At 41.7% G+C, this 20,375-nt stretch overlaps 1 protein-coding gene across 2 annotated transcripts in view; it reads right to left on the reverse strand.

The window, feature by feature from the left end:
- The window catches only part of LOC105478143 (sushi domain containing 4), a 147,604-nt gene that overhangs the window by 42,910 nt on the left and 84,319 nt on the right, over positions 1 to 20,375 (reverse strand). For both annotated transcript variants that reach the window (XM_011735196.3, XM_011735206.3), the window contains exons 4-5: positions 4,173 to 4,346; positions 268 to 456 (exon numbers count right to left, since the gene is read on the reverse strand). In XM_011735196.3, coding sequence (XP_011733498.1) covers positions 268 to 456; positions 4,173 to 4,346 — 363 coding nt within the window. The remainder of the gene's footprint in view (positions 1 to 267; positions 457 to 4,172; positions 4,347 to 20,375) is intronic.

Genomic DNA, 20,375 nt, shown 5'->3' on the forward strand with positions numbered 1-20,375 from the left:
TTTGCAATATTTTGTAATTTAACCTTTGATGCTCACAACTTTTTATCTGCTCTCCTCTTTAAGCCTAAGGATGAGGGAAGCAAGTTTTATGTCTAATTGTAAGTATGGCTTCATGGCAGCTGATCTCTGCTCTGGACAAAGGTGAGAAAGATGTACGCAGAGAAGAAAAGTTATTGCTGATCATAATTCGCAGTTCTTCCTCCTATTGATCTTCTTCCTCACTTTAATAATACAAAATACAACTTCGGAAAGAATAAGATGTGTTACCTTCCAGAGCAAGGCACCGGGGTGGGCTGGACGACCAGATAAGGTTGTGTAAGCACTCAAGATACGCAGATCCATCGAGTTTAAATCCGGGAAAGCAGCGATAGGAGATCACAGTCCCCACTGGGAAGGAGATCTGGAACTCGGAGATGTTCACATAGCCATTAGTAGAGGCTAGAGGTCTCAGGCAGCCTGTGCAAGGTGAAAGAAAATGGGAAGGATTCCACTCTGTCATCTCTGTACATCGAAAAGTCACACCGAATGCTGGAACTTTTTAGGATTCCCCCACTGTTAAAATGGCACCACCTCTGAAGAATGAAGCACCTTGGTCTCAAATACTCAGGTTCCTTATTCTAATTATCATGTAGGTATTTGCTCTGCTATTTGCAAATGGCACCGAGAGGGTCAGAGGAGTAGCTAAGATGGATGGAGGGAAGGTGGTGAGTGTCTGACTGTGGGTTGTACACCCTCAGGCTGCATGTTCCGGCTCTGACTGCATTTCAGCATCACCTAAGAAGCTTTTACAAAACACCAGTGCCCGGGCCCCATGCCCAGGCTCTGAGGAGAGCCTGGGAATCATTATCTTTTTTTAAAGCTCCCCAAGTAACCCTGATGTGCCGGCCAGGTTGAGAACCACCGAGGTGCTGTAAGAGGAAAGAGACACAGACACCACGAATGGTTTCAGTGGTGGTGAGAGCGGCTTGGGAAGCTTAGGTTCCAAACTCAATTCCACTAGAGTGGATGTGGGGACAGAAATATGCCTGAGATGGTGGCCTTAAATTTCTGAAAATCCAGTTGTGTTTTATATAAAATAGATGAGGAATCCCACAGTGTAGTAGTTCTCAAACTCAAGAATGATCCAGAGGGCTTGTTAGACACAGGCTGCTGGGCCCACCTGCAGAGCTTCTGTTTTAGCAGGTCTGGGGCAGAGGGAGCCTGACAACTGCACTACCAACATCCAGGCACTGCTGCTGCTGCTGCCACTGCCAGTCTCGGGACCACACTCAGAACCACTGCTGTCCTGAGTCTATGCATCGAGCACAGCATGCTGTGTGCAATCAGCGTGCAAGTGGGACCTGGATCCCACACTCCTTCTGTGGAACACTAAGCAGCCTGTTTGCCCTGAAGTCTGTGCAGCCCAGTAGAACACTCCTGGTGGCAGAGAATTCTATTGTGTGTGGCATCCCCTGTGATCAGGGCATTTCTTATTGCTTCAGCAATTTCACTGGAGGAAATAATGACACTGCAGAGCTGGTGTTTATCCAGGAGAGAACTAATTGTGTGTGAAGTAAATAATGTATAATGAAAATACCCACTTTCCCTTCCAAGTCACCAGATACAGAATGTATGTGTCCCATGCACAGCAGCAGATGACTGAACCCTTCTCCTAAGCTGACTTTGTTGGACATTGTAAGTATCTTGAAGGGATCTCTCAGCAGATTGCTTTGGTTGAAACCCCAGTATATGGTGTCTGTGCATCAGAGTAGGTGAGGGTGAGGCGGGTGCAGAACTTGAGGCACTCACTGTCAGGGCTGGGCAGTGCTAATCCTGCACTGCTGTGTCCTGGGGCCATGGGGCTCTGCAGACCAAGGAGATCATAGCTTTGAACTGGCCAACATTTGGGATGCACCATACCCTAAAAGGTATGGAGCTCAGCCATCTTTGTAGACAGTCCCATAACCTTAGATTATTATTGTTTTTTTGAGCTGAAAACTGACAATGTTCATAGTAAAAGTGAAGTGTATGTGTGTTTATGCAGTGGGGAGGAAGTTGGGGATCAGGAATAAACAGACTCAATAATTGAGGAAAAAAAGAGAAGCACATTAACGTGAACAAGTGAGCACCTTAGAACCCTCAAGTGTAGTTCAAATGAGTTGGCACAAATGATTGTGCTTGCTCTTCTTCCTTGGAAGGAATTGTAGTTCTAAACTACCCACACAGATAGCTGGTTTCTCTCAAATAAAAACTAACTCTGACTCAGACTGGGGTTATAATTCGTGCAGTTCATCAGAGGAGAAGGAAAGATATGCTCACTCTTGGTTAGAGACAGCCTGTCCTAAATATAACAGTCGAAAACTGGCTTCAACTCAATAGTTCAATGTAATTTCCATTTGCACTTCTAGATAACAGAGAGAGGCCTCCTCAGGCTTTAGCTCCTGGATCTATAGGTGCAAATAAAAGTTAGAGAATGAAATGTCACTCTTAGGACCAATTATATTCCCCCTGGGGGCTCAGAGGGGTGTCAGGCTGTCCAAAGCAACTTCAGTTCCTCATTTCCTATGGTGTGCCAGGCAAGCAGCCAGTGAGCAACACTGGGGCAGTGGCAGCTCCAGCAGACAGGACCTATCTTTCTGTGCAGCAAGGCATGGGGTGCACTAGAGGGTAGGGCACAGGCCAGGGCACCCACCACCCTCTGTGGGACAGAGACCTCTGAGGAGGGGGGAGAGGTGGGCAGGGCTTGCATCGTTTGAAGAAGCATACCTCTTCAGGGTAACTGACTGGCTCTGTTGTTGCAGACCTAAAAAAGCTATGTCTTGACTGGGATTTGAGGAAGGGGAGGTGGAGTGGGGGCAACAGTGGCCAGAAAGAGCAATAGGAAAGCCTGGGTCTAAAGCCTCGAAATGACACTTTGAGAGGCACACCGACACAGGGTATTTCTTTTTTTTAATCACTGGGGAAAAAATAACTCCTAAAGGAGCATCCTATATTTAAGTGACAGAAAAGGAAACAGAAAGGATGGGAGAGCAAAAGGTTACACGGAAAACAGGAAGGGAAGAAGTGGCTGCAGTCTGCGGTGGTTTTCCTGGCTATCACTCTGATCGTGTCGGAGGAATGAAACGGATCAGCAGGTAATAAAGCTTGTTTGAATAAGTAGCCCAACTAAACAGCCAGCTGCTTGTTTTGTAGACATCTGAAAAGGTAAATGAATCATGTCTCCTTTAAAAATGCAGCACAGAACATGCTCAGCAACACTGGCAGTTCTTGGGAGAGACCAGGGGAGTGTGATGGTCTGGGCTGCTTTCGTCCTTCTGATGCTCAAGCCTCTCTTCCTTCAAGGGGTCATGACTCTGAAGCTCTCATGTAAGGAAACTATTTATTTCCAAGAACAGGGCACCCAAAGCAATATCAGAGTCTGCCAGTTGTGATTTCCAAGCACAAAGTTAACATTCATCTCAGCTTGAGCACGCCGGTGCTTTTGGAGCAAATGAGATTGCTCTCCTTCTCCCTCAAATTATGAATTATGCATTGCCTTCTTTGGTTCTTTGGTTGAAGTCACACGTCAAAAAATAAAATCAGAATTATTCTGAACTTGAGGGCTTATTTTCACAAACAGGGCCCTCTATGATGGCCCAGGCAAATCTAAAAAATGCAAGGGAATAAATATTCACCAGGTTGTTTGGATGAAATTTGAATTTGATAATTTTTCTGCTCTTCATGCATTATATATAAATAAAAACACTATTAAGAGGAAACAGCCTCTGTTTAAGATTGGCTTTAACTATATTTTCATGACTACTGACATAAGCATGAATGCTCTGTTATTTCCATTAAATATATAATAGTTCCTCATTGTGTTAGCAGCCCAGTTACAAGTCTCCTGATTCTTAAACTACTTTTGATATTTTGGAGTAAAGGAGACATCCAACATTCCAAGGAACAAGGTGTTTCCTGTTTATCCTTTAAAACTGGGTGTATGGAGCTGAGCAAGCTACAAGGAGTGGTGATGGAGAGTCGAAGAACAGAGCTTTGGCAATTGTAGTAAAGATGCAACTGGATCCATGTGGGTAGATGGCTTTGTTTATTTCCCCCATCATCGCTATCACTTTATTAGATAAACATGTACATAGTCTACAATACAGTCCAAGAGAAGAACAGCCCAGCTGAGAACTGGAGCATCAGTTCTGTACCTTGACAGACGGGCAGATTATTCCACGTTCCATCATCGCGACATAATGAAAACATATTGTATAGATCGGGGTACCGGATCTTGAATCCTTCATGACAAGTGATGATTAGCTTCTCTCCATATCTATACGTCTTGTTATGAATCTCAGCATCTTCAATTTGAGGGATACGGCACTCTGCAATTTTGTAAAAGGTACACATTATTTTTGGAAGTTTAAAACGGTTGTGGTTCACAGCTTCACGAGAAAGCTCTTATTTTCAGACTTGGTCTCAACCTACACAGCAATCTGATAAAAGGTACCTCATTTGTCACTGGGTTCAGGTGCCAATGACAAGCAGAAGAGCTGGCTTCACGGGAGTAATGAAAAGGTGGCTCAAAAAGAGGGACCCAGGGTGTGGGAATCCAACCACAAAAAGAACTTTACTTCCTGCCTGTGACACTTCAAACTGTACAGCTGATCTTATGAACAATTTTGGAAATAAGTGAAGAAAGAGAAGTGTTGAGGATTAGCTGGAACTATCTGGTTACATACTTACTGTGTTTGTGAACAGAACAGAACACAGTGTGGCCTGATGGGCTAGTCTCACAGCTGCCCAGCCATGCCACCTCTGTCTATGGGTCCTGGCCCTGAGCCTGATAAGAAAATGTGCTTTGCAAAACAGCACAGGGGTTGAGCTGCAGCTGTGTTTGCCATTAGCATTTCCTGTCCACCTTATCTGTTTTAAAAGAGATAACAAATAGAGCAGCACATGTTATTGCCAATCTCACAAAGGCTCAGAGCAAGCCACTGTACTGCCTCCTAAAAATGGAGTAAGAGCTAAAGGTACATGTACACGAGGAGAAGAGGCAAGGCTGGGGGCTGGGGGCTGGGGGAGGAGAACGCCAGTGGAGGAACGAGGAGCCCATGCCATGCAGCAAATGATAAAAAGATCAAATAAAACGAACAAGTGATCATTACCCACTTCGGACTGCAGCTACTTCCAGTTTACTGTCCAGGCCACTCCACCCCTTGCTGCCTAGTTGGGATTCCACTTCCACCCTAAACACTGCCTAAGTCATCCCATCTGGTTTAAGGCACATTGATCGCGATGTATCTCTCTCCATCTCTTATAAGCACATCTCTGTTTAATGTTTCTGGTTTTATATGCATACGTGTTTGTGAGCATGACCTACAGATGGGTTATGTTCCAAATGTGTTGATTCTTAACTTTTTAAAACAAGACAAAAACCAAGAACAGCACTTTGTGCATCACAGAAATTTCCTCCAGAAATTTCTCAACTCTTTAAAAGATTGTAGGTCTCTTATCCATTCCCCAAATCCTACGAAATCCACAATATGGCCAGAATAGTACTAACAGGAACCCTCACCTTTAAGTTGCTCTAAGCTTTGAACTGTCAGATCTGAGGCACTGGGCCCTGGGAGCCCTGATGTGAGTGGAAGAGAAGGGAAAAGCTGTGGCTAGTGGGTGAGTGGGTGGCTCTCGTGGCTGGGAACTTTGGTGGCTTGAAAAAGGGCACATCCAGGAGCTACGAGGTGGGGTTGGGGCTGGGTTTACTGGGAGAAATGGGAAGTATGACACAACAGACTTCAGAAAATAGGATGTCAATGATGGGAAAGACTCAGGCAGACAGGGGCTTCCAAGTTAGGGGAGAGCCTGGCAGCTAGGGATGCAGGGGTGGTGACTGTTCACTGCCTGCATGGGTCATCTGAAGTCAGATGCTTGTAAGTCCAGGTCTGCCCTTATCTCAGCCTTTGTCACCACCATTAGCTTGAGAGCAGGGACTGTGTTGCTCACTTCCTCTGACCCTCCTGCCATGCTTCTGACCTGTGCACATGCCTGGTGAAAGAGTGCTGAAAGGAGCTGTCTGAACCTCTGCCCAAGCTCGCTGTGAGTGCACAGCCCTCTGAAGCCCGGCTAACAGGCTTGGGGCACAGCCCTGCAGCTCAGCCTTCCCTGAGGACACCTGTCATCAGGCCTTCTCTTTGTCCATGATTGCAACAAAGAGAGTCAGGGCTGAAGAACTGTGTTCTGGTTTTGGTTTTACCTTTCATATTTGTGTTTCAGGCCATGAAAAGGGGTTTTCTTTTTCTTTTTGAGACGGAGTCTCACTCTGTCACCCAGGCTGGAGTGCAGTGGCACAATCTTGGCTCACTGCAACCTCCACCTCCCAGGGTTCAAGTGATTATTCTGCCTCAGCCTCCCGAGCAGCTGGGACTACAGGTGCATGCCACCACGCCTGGCTAATTTTGTATTTTTAGTAGAGACGGAGTTTCACCATATTGGCCAGGATGTTCTGGAACTCCTGACCTCATGATCTGCCCTCCTTGCATCCCAAGGTGCTGGGATTACAGGCATGAGCCACCACACCCAGCCTGAAAAGGGGTTTTCTAACTTCATGTTTAACCAACAGTTTTCCTGCTAGTGTAGTTGAATTTCCCCTGAATCAACCCCAATCCCAGAATAATCCTAACTGGGGTCACAAAATCACTGACAACTCTTCGCACACTGCTGCTGCCTTCTTAATAGAAAATGTGAATTATGTTTTTTCAATGGCACTGTACAGAAATTATTCACAGCAAATAAAAACACATTTATCAAGGCATCCGTCTGTAAAATCTTGGCTGTAAATAGGTACTGCGGCAGTAATTTACACATCTAAACAACTATTTTCATGATTGATTTAAAACTTGTTCAACAATTAGCTGGTACATTCAGGAGGTGGCCAGCTAGAGAGAATACAGTCAATGGATAGAAGTGTTCCGTTGGGCATTATGGACACGTGGACACTGGCTGGCTGGGAGCAGAAGCACCCAAGCCTGGTTTCTAAGAGTGATTTCTCATAGTGTTGTGTATTGTAGAATGCTTTCAACTTCTAGTTAGAGCTAAAGTTTCCCCAAACATGGCATGGGGACTATTGCAGAATATAAGACACAGGGTTACAGGGAATTCACAGCCTCCCGAATCCCAGTGATGATGTGCCCTGCTGAAAGAAGAGTCACCACAGGGAGTGATGCCAGGCCAATTTACTATGTGGGAGGAGCCACATATCAACTAGGGAGTAAGAGGTAGGGTTCAAATCCCAGCAAGGGGAAGAGACCAGGAGGGGCAGTGCCCTAGGAATGAGTACAAAACAAACACAGATCAGCTGTATCAAAAAACTTAACCTTGACAGAGAAAACATTATCCAGAGCCTTTTTTATTTCTTTACCCACAAAGTCTGGCATCTGATCCTTCCCCTGAAGAAGGGTGAAGTAGGAAGAAGGAGGAATCCAGAAAAAAGTATGTGTCCAGTGAATTCTCTGTGGTAGTGAAAAACCATGGACCTTCTTTCTATAGCAAAAAAGAATCTAGGATCTTTACTATCTGACAGTAAATGTCTATTATCCATCAATTCTGAAGTCTCAAACAGAAATAACACAATTTTCTATAGTATAAACTAATCTAGTCAATAGAAAGAATTTTGAAGGCAAGTGGCTCACGCCTGTAATCCCAACACTTTGGGAGGCCAAGGCGGGTGGATCACCTGAGGTCAGGAGTTTGAGACCAGCCTGGCCAACATGGTGAAACCCCATCTCTACTAAAAATATAAAACTTAGCTAGGCGTGGTGGCACATGCCTGTAATCCCAGCTACTTGGGAGGCTGAGGCAGGAGAATCGCTTGAACCTGGGAGGTGGAGGTTGCAGTGAGCCAAGATCACGCCACTGCACTCTATAAAAATATTTATCAATATCTGGTTCTGTCCTATTGAATCTGGTCAACAATTAGAACTTATGTATATGAGGCATAAATAGGCCTTTCAGGGTGTAACTTGAGGGATATCAAAGCCTTCCATTCTGGAAATCATCTTTCACCAGCCCAACACTGTCATTATTTCTATATCCTGCTTCCCGTAACAATGGGAATTCAATATAGTGAATAAATAAAAGAAGGAGTAAAAGATCCTAAGGCAGCATTGCATATTTATACCCAAGTACAAATTAATTTATCAGATTAGTTAGCAGAGAGCAGTGCCTAAGGGATGGAGCAGAAATAGTAACAGTAAAAGAAATTTTAAAGAAAATGTGCCATACATAGGATTTACTACTCTTTAAAAATTAGTTATACTTGAAAATGAATCCAATTCCTTCAACACACCAAGTTCTGACATTAATACTCCCCCAAAACTGTTCCCAAGAACATGAATACATAATATACACTCAAGAGATTCACAATCCACAGAGTAGATTAAAGGCTTGGAAGATCTTACTGTAAAGAATTCTACTTAATTTTGCTTAAACCAGCATTTGTCAAGCTTGTTTATTCATCCAGCTGTTCAATCATCCATTTTGTGAATTACAGAGCACTCACTCTAGGTTCAGGGTGTCCTGGGTGCTGGGGATAAAGAGTCAAGGGCCTTACTCTTACAGCACTTGCATGGAAGAAGACTGCAAATGGGCAAATTAACAGCTAAAGGTGCTAGAAAGTAGCAGGCAACACTCACTGCCACGATGAACACATAGCAAGGTGACATAATAGGGACTGACTCAGGGACTCTTTTAATTTGGGTAGATAGGAAAGGGGCCCCTGACGAAATGACATTTATTAAGCTGAGATCTGAATGACAAGAATAATTCAATTATGTGTGGCTCTTGCAGAAGAACATGTTAGGCAGTGGGAACAGCTAGTGCAAAGGCCAGGAAAGAGCTCTGTGTCCTTAAAAACACTAAAGAAGACCTGTGTATTTGGCATACAGTGACCAAGAAGGGGAAGGACAGTCCAGATCATGCAAGACCTTGTAGACTAGGGCAGATAATTATTTTAGTGTGATAGGGAGTTACTGGGGTTTGTTAAGCATGGGCCAAGGCATGATCTGATTTATATCCTCAAAGGGTTTGCCATATGTACAGTAAAGGATTAACTTACCCAAGGAGAGGTTTAGGCATGTGCCCTCAGCTCCTGAGAGGTAACCTTTAGCCCCTGGAATGTCTGGCCTGAGATGAGTGTCTTTGTTTGCCTGGAGGCTCTGGGCCACGCTAGACAGATTACGCCAACAGTATGCCGTATGGCAGGGGCCTTGGCTATGCCATCTGGTCCATGCTAACACGGATTTTAGTCCATGCTAACATGTGATTTAAGCTTTAGGCCGTGGACCACACAGTATCAGCTCAACTTCTGGAGGAACAGGGAACTAAGATCAGCCACGCTGTGGTCAACCATGCCCACGTGACTAAGCCCTGATTAAAACTCTGGACACTGAAGCTTGGTAAGTTTCCCTGGTTGTCAACACTTCGTGTATATTGTCATACACTGTTGCTGGAAAAAAGAGGTGCTATCCATATAGCCCCACTGGAAGAGAACAACTGAAAGCTCATGTTTGGTGACTCCTGGACCCTGCCCTATGCACCTCTTCCCTTGGCTGATTTAATCTATGTCCTTTCACTGTAAAAAGCCTTAGCCACAAGTAGAATTAGTTTTCCTGAGTTCTGTGAGTCTCAGTTCCTGAGTCCTAGTGAATTTTTGAACCTGATGGTGGTCTTGGGGAGCCCAGACTTATAGCTGGTATCAGAAGTGAGGGTGATCTTGGGGACTCTGAACTTAGTACCATAGAATGCTTTTTCCACTTACTATCCGCTAACATCCCTCAGGAGCACTGTTCCATATCAGTGCCGTTCCACACTTCTGCTGTTCTAAAGAACTGTCATTCCAGCACAGCTCAGAGAACACTGTCCCAACCACCACAGTGTACTCAGGATCAGGCTGAAGAAGCTGAATGAAACCAACTGAGACAAATGATTTGACCATCAGCAATTAACGAAAGGCAGAGAGAATGAGGGGCAAGAATGGATGCTCTTCAGAGATGACTGGAGAGAGAGAATGCTTCATAGAATAGGAGGCACCACCCTGTGGGATAGTTTCACTTTGGGAGCAGGGCTGGTCCAGGTTGTTTCTTTTATATTTAAAGCATATTGACTCTTTGAAACCTGAAGAAGCATTGGAACCAGACACTCAAGACCTTGTGGCTTGCAGCTGAAGGTAGTTAGGCCCTGGTTTAAACCCACTGAGAAAAAGCCCCATTAAAGACACTTGGTCAAAGAAAAGTTATGATAATAAGCATGCTTCTTGTACTTAGTGTCTTTGTCTGGTGCATAGATTGGAATATTTTATTTATTTGTGGTTGACAAAGGCAATTAGTAGATTTGTATTTTATTATTTAAAGCATTCATTTCTATATTTAACACATTGAGGGCAATTATTTGTGGGTTCTTAGCTGTTCACTTAGAGGGACTGAGACTGCTATACATACTTCTAAGCACATGTAGAACATTTACAAAAAATGACCATACCTGGGCAATAAAGAAAGTCTCAAAAAAATTTCAAAAGAACGAAATTATAGAGCTTTTTTTTTTTCTGGTCACAATGAAATTAAGATAGAAATGAATAGTTAGAAAATCTCCATATGTTGGAAAACTGAGTAATACCTTTCTAAACAACCTATGAGTCCAAAAATAAATAATAAAAATGGAAAATATGTTGAACTGAGTAACAATACTACATACTGAAATACAGGCTATGCAGATAAAACTATAGCTATACTTCCCTATAAGCATAAATGTACATATTAGAAAAAGATAAATATCTAAAAATCAAGAGTATATTGCAGTTGCTTAGGTCCAGTTTGGAAACCACGTTGTTCAAGTTTTCTAGATTCTTATTTCGTTTTTTAAATTTTTCCTGCTTGTTCCATAAATTTCTAAGAGAGGAGGGGTTAAAGTTCTCACTGTGATTATGGATTTGTCCTTAAAGTTTATTAACTTTTGCTTTATATATTTTGAAGTATATTATTAGATGTATACAAATTTAGAATTATTATTAAGTATCAAAAATCAAGAATCCTGCTAGAAAGTTAGAGAAAGGACAATTAAACTCAAAGAAAACACATGGAAATAAATCACAAAAACAACAGTGAGCATTAATGAAACAGAGAAGAAACATAGATAAGACAGGATCAACAAAACCAAAAGTTAGTTCTTTGAAATAAAAAAAAATTGATAAATCACTGGTGAAACTGATCAAGAAACAAAGAGAGATAAGCACACATAACCACGTAAGAATAAAAAAAGGACACCATTACAAATTCTATATTTAAAAAAATGAGAGAATGTTACAAAAACTTTGCACCAAGAAATAAGAAAATTTAAATGGAGTTAAATTCCTAAAACAAATAAACAAAAACTGTATAATTTACCAACATGGACACAAGAAGAAACAGAAAATAGTTACACTGCTATAAAATGTTAAATAAACCGAATTCAAAATGAAAAGCCTTCCCACAAAGAAAACTCCAGGTCTAGGAGGCTTCTGAATGAATTTTACTAAATACTTAAGGAAGAAATAGCACCAGTCTGATACAAACTCTTTCAGTGTTCTATTCTGAAGGACAACACCAACTTATTTTATGAGTGCAGCCTAACCTTGATTGTAAAGCCTGACAAGAACACTACAAAGAAAGAAAAATTTAGGCCAATCCATCTTAACATAGAAGCAAAACTTAAAATATTCACAAACAAAATCCTACAACAAATAAAAAAGAAAATACATCACAAGTTGGATTTATTTCAAGAATGCTAAATTGGGTTAACGTTTGACAACCAATACGACTTGCTACATTAACGGAATAAAAAAAGTATCTTAACAGATGTGAAAAAGTATTTGATAAAATTTAACATTCATTCATATTTTAAAAAATCATAGTGAGCTAGAAATTGAAGAAAACACCCTTAACATAACAAAGAATGTATTTTTAAAGACTATAACAAAAATATTGAAAGCATTCCATTTGAGATTGAAAAGAAGATGACGAAGTTCATTCTTCCTGCTTGCATCCAGCATTACACTGGAGTTCTTAACCAAAGCAGAAGTGTAATGAAAGGAAACATAAGGTATCAGGATCACAAAGAAATTAAACTTGTATTATTCACACATCACATGAATGGGTATGGAGTAAAACCCAAAAGAATTTACACAGATAAACAGTAAAATAGTTTAGCATGTATGAATTTCTACATGTTAATTTAAAAACAAAATTTAAAATATTTATCAATGACATAAACAAATTTGAATTCCTAAGACATAAATCTAACAAAAGGCATGTAAGACATTTGTCCAGAAAACTGGAAACATTATTGAGAAAAATTGTAAAGCCCTAAATAAATTGGGGGAATATTCCATGTTCCCTGATTGAAAACCTCCATATTGTAAAAGTATTATTTCCCCTAATCCGGCCATAAACTCGATGAGTTATATTTAAAATTCAGATTTGTTTTGACAATTGACATGCTAATTCTAAAATTTGTATGGAAATACAAAAGGCCAGGAAGAACCAAGACAGTCTGGAAGAAAACTTGCTCCACCAGAATTCAAGACTTATGATAAAGCTACAGTAATTAAAACGGTATGGAACTGATGCAAAGATAGATAAAGACCAACGGACCAGAACAGAGTCCTGAAAGAGGAAATCTGTCTTATGACTGAGAGCAGTGGGAGAAGACAGACTTTTTAATAAATGGGGCTAGATTATATTATACACACAAATCAAGTCCAGATGGACTGCAGATCTAAACGTGAGAGTCATAATAATGATGTTCTGAGAAGATTGTATAGGAGAATGCCTTCATGAGGTCAGTATTGGAAAACATTGTTTAAAGAAGACAATAAAAAGACCAACATAGAGAAAAAGATTAATAAAGTTGACTACATTAAAATTAAGGTCTTCTGCCGGGTGCGGTGGCTCACGCCTGTAATCCCAGCACTTTGGGAGGCCGAGGCGGGCAGATCACGAGGTCAGGAGATCGAGACCATCCTGGCTAACACGGTGAAACCCCGTCTCTACTAAAAATACAAAAAATTAGCTGGGCGTGGTGGTGCGTGCCTGTAGTTCCAGCTACTCGGAGGCTGAGGCAGGAGAATGGCATGAACCCAGGAGGCGGAGCTTGCAGTGAGCCGAGATGGTGCCACTGCACTCCAGCCTGGGCGACAAAGTGAGACAGCATCTCAAAAAAAAAAAAAAATTAAGGTCTTCTGCCCAATCAAAGACACTGAAGATGCAAGTAAAAACATAAAAACAGAAGATCAGCACCTGTCACCTAGGAGTGTAGGTAAAAACTCCTAAAAAATCAAAAGACAGATAACAGATAAATGGGTAAGTGAATTAAACAGGCACTTCGGAAAACAGAGAGAGTAACAAGCTGGCCGAAAAACACAAAAAGATGCTCAACCTCATTATTCACCATGGAAATGTACATTAAAACCAGGAGATACTACTACATACTTACCAGATGGCTAAAATATTGATAATACCAAGTGTTGGCAAGCAGTGTATTCTGCTGGTGAGGGTAAATTGGTACAACCACTTTGGAAAGAGGATAGTAGCTATTAAACAAGGAACAAATGCATCTCCTATGCCTCAGCAATTCCACTCTTAGATGAATAGCCAATAGAAATGTGAGTGTGTCATTCACCAAGAGGTGTGTTCAAACATGCTCATAACAGCATTATTTGTAACAAAAGCCAATTGAAAAAAAAACACAAATTTCCATTAACATCAGAATGTTCCAATTATGGTATATTCATGTAATAGAACACAATGCAGCAATGAAAATGATAAAATCACAGTTACATGCATTAATATGCATGGATTTCATAAATGTCAAGTAATCTTTCCCCTATAATTTCTTTTTTTTTTTAATTTATTTATTATTATTATACTTTAAGTTGTAGGGTACATGTGCATAACGTGCAGGTTTGTTACATATGTATACTTGTGCCATGTTGGTGTGCTGCACCCATCAACTCGTCATTTACATCAGGTATAACTCCCAATGCAATCCCTCCCCTCTGCCCCCTCCCCCCTCCCCATGATAGGCCCTGGTGTGTGATGTTCCCCTTCCTGAGTCCAAGTGATCTCATTGTTCAGTTCCCACCTATGAGTGAGAACATGCGGCATTTGGTTTTCTGTTCTTGTGATAGTTTGCTAAGAATGATGGTTTCCAGCTGCATCCACGTCCCTACAAAGGATACAAACTCATCCTTTTTGATGGCTGCATAGTATTCCATGGTGCATATGTGCCACATTTTCTTAATCCAATCTGTCACTGATGGACATTTGGGTTGATTCCAAGTCTTTGCTATTGTGAATAGTGCTGCAATAAACATACGTGTGCATGTGTCTTTATAGCAGCATAATTTATAATCCTTTGGGTATATACCCAGTAATGGGATGGCTAGGTCATATGGTACATCTAGTTCTAGATCCTTGAGGAATCGCCATACTGTTTTCCATAATGGTTGAACTAGTTTACAATCCCACCAACAGTGTAAAAGTGTTCCTATTTCTCCACATCCTCTCCAGCATCTGTTGTTTCCTGACTTTTTAATGATCGCCATTCTAACTGGTGTGAGATGGTATCTCACTGTGGTTTTGATTTGCATTTCTCTGATGGCCAGTGATGATGAGCATTTTTTCATGTGTCTGTTGGCTGTATGAATGTCTTCTTTTGAGAAATGTCTGTTCATATCCTTTGCCCACTTTTTGATGGGGTTGTTTGTTTTTTTCTTGTAAATTTGTTTGAGTTCTTTGTAGGTTCTGGATATTAGCCCTTTGTCAGATGAGTAGATTGCAAAAATTTTCTCCCATTCTGTAGGTTGCCTGTTCACTCTGATGGTAGTTTCTTTTGCTGTGCAGAAGCTCTTTAGTTTAATGAGATCCCATTTGTCAATTTTGGCTTTTGCTGCCGTTGCTTTTGGTGTTTTAGACATGAAGTCTTTGCCCATGCCTATGTCCTGAATGGTACTACCTAGGTTTTCCTCTAGGATTTTTATGGTATTAGGTCTAACATTTAAGTCTCTAATCCATCTTGAATTAATTTTCGTATAAGGAGTAAGGAAAGGATCCAATTTCAGCTTTCTACTTATGGCTAGCCAATTTTCCCAGCACCATTTATTAAATAGGGAATCCTTTCCCCATTTCTTGTTTCTCTCAGGTTTGTCAAAGATCAGATGGCTGTAGATGTGTGGTATTATTTCTGAGGACTCTGTTCTGTTCCATTGGTCTATATCTCTGTTTTGGTACCAGTACCATGCTGTTTTGGTTACTGTAGCCTTGTAGTATAGTTTGAAGTCAGGTAGCGTGATGCCTCCAGCTTTGTTCTTTTGACTTAGGATTGTCTTGGAGATGCGGGCTCTTTTTTGGTTCCATATGAACTTTAAAGCAGTTTTTTCCAATTCTGTGAAGAAACTCATTGGTAGCTTGATGGGGATGGCATTGAATCTATAAATTACCTTGGGCAGTATGGCCATTTTCACGATATTGATTCTTCCTATCCATGAGCATGGTATGTTCTTCCATTTTTTTGTGTCCTCTTTTATTTCACTGAGCAGTGGTTTGTAGTTCTCCTTGAAGAGGTCCTTTACATCCCTTGTAAGTTGGATTCCTAGGTATTTTATTCTCTTTGAAGCAATTGTGAATGGAAGTTCATTCCTGATTTGGCTCTCTGTTTGTCTGTTACTGGTGTATAAGAATGCTTGTGATTTTTGCACATTAATTTTGTATCCTGAGACTTTGCTGAAGTTGCTTATCAGCTTAAGGAGATTTTGGGCTGAGACAATGGGGTTTTCTAAATATACAATCATGTCATCTGCAAACAGGGACAATTTGACTTCTTCTTTTCCTAACTGAATACCCTTGATTTCTTTCTCTTGCCTAATTGCCCTAGCCAGAACTTCCAACACTATGTTGAATAGGAGTGGTGAGAGAGGGCATCCCTGTCTTGTGCCAGTTTTCAAAGGGAATGTTTCCAGTTTTTGCCCATTCAGTATGATATTGGCTGTGGGTTTGTCATAAATAGCTCTTATGATTTTGAGGTACGTTCCATCAATACCGAATTTATTGAGCGTTTTTAGCATGAAGGGCTGTTGAATTTTGTCAAAAGCCTTTTCTGCATCTATTGAGATAATCATGTGGTTCTTGTCTTTGGTTCTGTTTATATGCTGGATTATGTTTATTGATTTGCAAATGTTGAACCAGCCTTGCATCCCAGGGATGAAGCCCACTTGATCATGGTGGATAAGCTTTTTGATGTGTTGCTGAATCCGGTTTGCCAGTATTTTATTGAGGATTTTTGCATCGATGTTCATCAGGGATATTGGTCTAAAATTCTCTTTTTTTGTTGTGTCTCTGCCAGGCTTTGGTATCAGGATGATGTTGGCCTCATAAAATGAGTTAGGGAGGATTCCCTCTTTTTCTATTGATTGGAATAGTTTCAGAAGGAATGGTACCAACTCCTCCTTGTACCTCTGGTAGAATTCAGCTGTGAATCCATCTGGTCCTGGACTTTTTTTGGTTGGTAGGCTATTAATTATTGCCTCAATTTCAGAGCCTGCTATTGGTCTATTCAGGGATTCAGCGTCTTCCTGGTTTAGTCTTGGGACAGTGTAAGTGTCCAGGAAATTATCCATTTCTTCTAGATTTTCCAGTTTATTTGCGTAGAGGTGTTTATAGTATTCTCTGATGGTAGTTTGTATTTCTGTGGGGTCGGTGGTGATATCCCCTTTATCATTTTTAATTGCGTCGATTTGATTCTTCTCTCTTTTCTTCTTTATTAGTCTTGCTAGTGGTCTGTCAATTTTGTTGATCTTTTCAAAAAACCAACTCCTGGATTCATTGATTTTTTGGAGAGTTTTTTGTGTCTCTATCTCCTTCAGTTCTGCTCTGATCTTAGTTATTTCTAGCCTTCTGCTAGCTTTCGAATGTGTTTGCTCTTGCTTCTCTAGTTCTTTTAATTGTGATGTTAGAGTGTCAATTTTAGATCTTTCCTGCTTTCTCTTGTGGGCATTTAGTGCTATAAATTTCCCTCTACACACTGCTTTAAATGTGTCCCAGAGATTCTGGTATGTTGTATCTTTGTTCTCATTGGTTTCAAAGAACATCTTTATTTCTGCCTTCATTTCGTTATGTACCCAGTAGTCATTCAGGAGCAGGTTGTTCAGTTTCCATGTAGTTGAGTGGTTTTGATTGAGTTTCTTAGTCCTGAGTTCTAGTTTGATTGCACTGTGGTCTGAGAGACAGTTTGTTATAATTTCTGTTCTTGTACATTTGCTGAGGAGTGCTTTACTTCCAATTACGTGGTCGATTTTGAAGTACGATGTGGTGCTGAGAAGAATGTATATTCTGTTGATTTGGGGTGGAGAGTTCTATAGATGTCTATTAGGTCTGCTTGCTGCAGAGATGAGTTCAATTCCTGGATATCCTTGTTAACTTTCTGTCTCGTTGATCTGTCTAATGTTGACAGTGGAGTGTTGAAGTCTCCCATTATTATTGTATGGGAGTCTAAGTCTCTTTGTAAGTCTCTAAGGACTTGCTTGATGAATCTGGGTGCTCCTGTATTGGGTGCATATATATTTAGGATAGTTAGCTCTTCCTGTTGAATTGATCCCTTTACCATTATGTAATGGCCTTCTTTGTCTCTTTTGATCTTTGATGGTTTAAAGTCTGTTTTATCAGAGACTAGTATTGCAACCCCCGCTTTTTTTTGTTCTCCATTTGCTTGGTAAATCTTCCTCCATCCCTTTATTTTGAGCCTATGTATGTCTCTGCATGTGAGATGGGTCTCCTGAATACAGCAGACTGATGGGTCTTGACTCTTTATCCAGTTTGCCAGTCTGTGTCTTTTAATTGGAGCATTTAGTCCATTTACATTTAAGGTTAAGATTGTTATGTGTGACCTTGATCCTGCCATTATGATATTAACTGGTTATTTTGCTCGTTAGTTGATGCAGTTTCTTCCTAGCCTCGATGGTCTTTACATTTTGGCATGTTTTTGCAATGGCTGGTACCGGTTGTTCCTTTCCATGTTTAGTGCTTCCTTCAGGGTCTCTTGTAAGGCAGGCCTAGTGGTGACAAAATCTCTAAGCATTTGCTTATCTGTAAAGGATTTTATTTCTCCTTCACTTATGAAACTTAGTTTGGCTGGATATGAAATTCTGGGTTTAAAATTCTTTTCTTTAAGAATGTTGAATATTGGCCCCCACTCTCTTCTGGCTTGGAGAGTTTCTGCCGAGAGATCTGCTGTTAGTCTGATGGGCTTCCCTTTGTGGGTAACCCGACCTTTCTCTCTGGCTGCCCTTAAGATTTTTTCCTTCATTTCAACTTTGGTGAATCTGGCAATTATGTGTCTTGGAGTTGCTCTTCTCGAGGAGTATCTTTGTGGCGTTCTCTGTATTTCCTGGATTTGAATGTTGGCCTGCCCTACTAGGTTGGGGAAGTTCTCCTGGATGATATCCTGAAGAGTGTTTTCCAACTTGGTTCCATTTTCCCCCTCACTTTCAGGCACCCCAATCAGATGTAGATTTGGTCTTTTTACATAATCCCATACTTCTTGCAGGCTTTGTTCATTTCTTTTTCTTCTTTTTTCTTTTGGTTTCTCTTCTCACTTCATTTCATTCATTTGATCCTCAATCGCAGATACTCTTTCTTCCAGTTGATCGAGTCGGTTACTGAAGCTTGTGCATTTGTCACGTATTTCTCGTGTCATGGTTTTCATCTCTTTCATTTCGTTTATGACCTTCTCTGCATTAATTACTCTAGCCATCAATTCTTCCACTTTTTTTTCAAGACTTTTAGTTTCTTTGCGCTGGGTACGTAATTCCTCCTTTAGCTCTGAGAAATTTGATGGACTGAAGCCTTCTTCTCTCATCTCGTCAAAGTCATTCTCCGTCCAGCTTTGATCCGTTGCTGGCGATGAGCTGCGCTCCTTTGCCGGGGGAGATGCGCTCTTATTTTTTGAATTTCCAGCTTTTCTGCCCTGCTTTTTCCCCATCTTTGTGGTTTTATCTGCCTCTGGTCTTTGATGATGGTGATGTACTGATGGGGTTTTGGTGTAGGTGTCCTTCCTGTTTGATAGTTTTCCTTCTAACAGTCAGGACCCTCAGCTGTAGGTCTGTTGGAGATTGCTTGAGGTCCACTCCAGACCCTGTTTGCCTGGGTATCAGCAGCAGAGGCTGCAGAAGATAGAATATTTCTGAACAGCGAGTGTACCTGTCTGATTCTTGCTTTGGAAGCTTCCTCTCAGGGGTGTACTCCACCCTGTGAGGTGTGGGGTGTCAGACTGCCCCTAGTGGGGGATGTCTCCCAGTTAGGCTACTCAGGGGTCAGGGACCCACTTGAGCAGGGAGTCTGTCCCTTCTCAGATCTCAACCTCCGTGTTGGGAGATCCACTGCTCTCTTCAAAGCTGTCAGACAGAGTCGTTTGCGTCTGCAGAGGTTTCGGCTGTGTTTGTTATTGCCCTGTCCCCAGAGGTGGAGTCTACAGAGACAGGCAGGTTTCCTTGAGCTGCTGTGAGCTCCACCCAGTTCGAGCTTCCCAGCAGCTTTGTTTACCTACTTAAGCCTCAGCAATGGCGGGCGCTCCTCCCTCAGCCTCGCTGCTGCCTTGCCGGTAGATCACAGACTGCTGTGCTAGCAATGAGGGAGGCTCCGTGGGTGTGGGACCCTCCCGGCCAGGTGTGGGATATGATCTCCTGGTGTGCCTGTTTGCTTAAAGCGCAGTATTGGGGTGGGAGTTACCCGATTTTCCAGGTGTTGTGTGTCTCAGTTCCCCTGGCTAGGAAAAGGGATTCCCTTCCCCCTTGCGCTTCCCAGGTGAGGCAATGCCTTGCCCTGCTTCAGCTCTCGCTGGTCGGGCTGCAGCAGCTGACCAGCACCGATCGTCCGGCACTCCCCAGTGAGATGAACCCAGTACCTCAGTTGAAAATGCAGAAATCACCGGTCTTCTGTGTCGCTCGCGCTGGGAGTTGGAGACTGGAGCTGTTCCTATTCGGCCATCTTGCTCCACCCCCCCCCCCCTTATAATTTCATGTATATAAACTCAAAAATAAGGCAAAAGCACACTAAACTTAAAACAGTATCATGTTTAGAAACACATCCTTCTGGGCTAGGTAATTATCATACGAAGTGATTCTTGCTACTCTCTCCCTCTGAGAGGGAGAAGAGGCAGTGATCCAGTGGGGGCTTCTGGGGTACTAGCAATGTCCTATGTCTTCATCTGAATAATAGTGACAGTGGTGTTGCTTTGTGACAGTTCATTGGACTGTTCAGTGCTGTGTACACTTCTATATGTGTTTTATTTCATACATTTTTTAAAAGTTAAAACAACAATAAAATTTATCG

Source organism: Macaca nemestrina, chromosome 1 (assembly GCF_043159975.1).
Source record: "Macaca nemestrina isolate mMacNem1 chromosome 1, mMacNem.hap1, whole genome shotgun sequence".
Classification (NCBI taxonomy): Eukaryota; Metazoa; Chordata; class Mammalia; order Primates; family Cercopithecidae; genus Macaca; species Macaca nemestrina.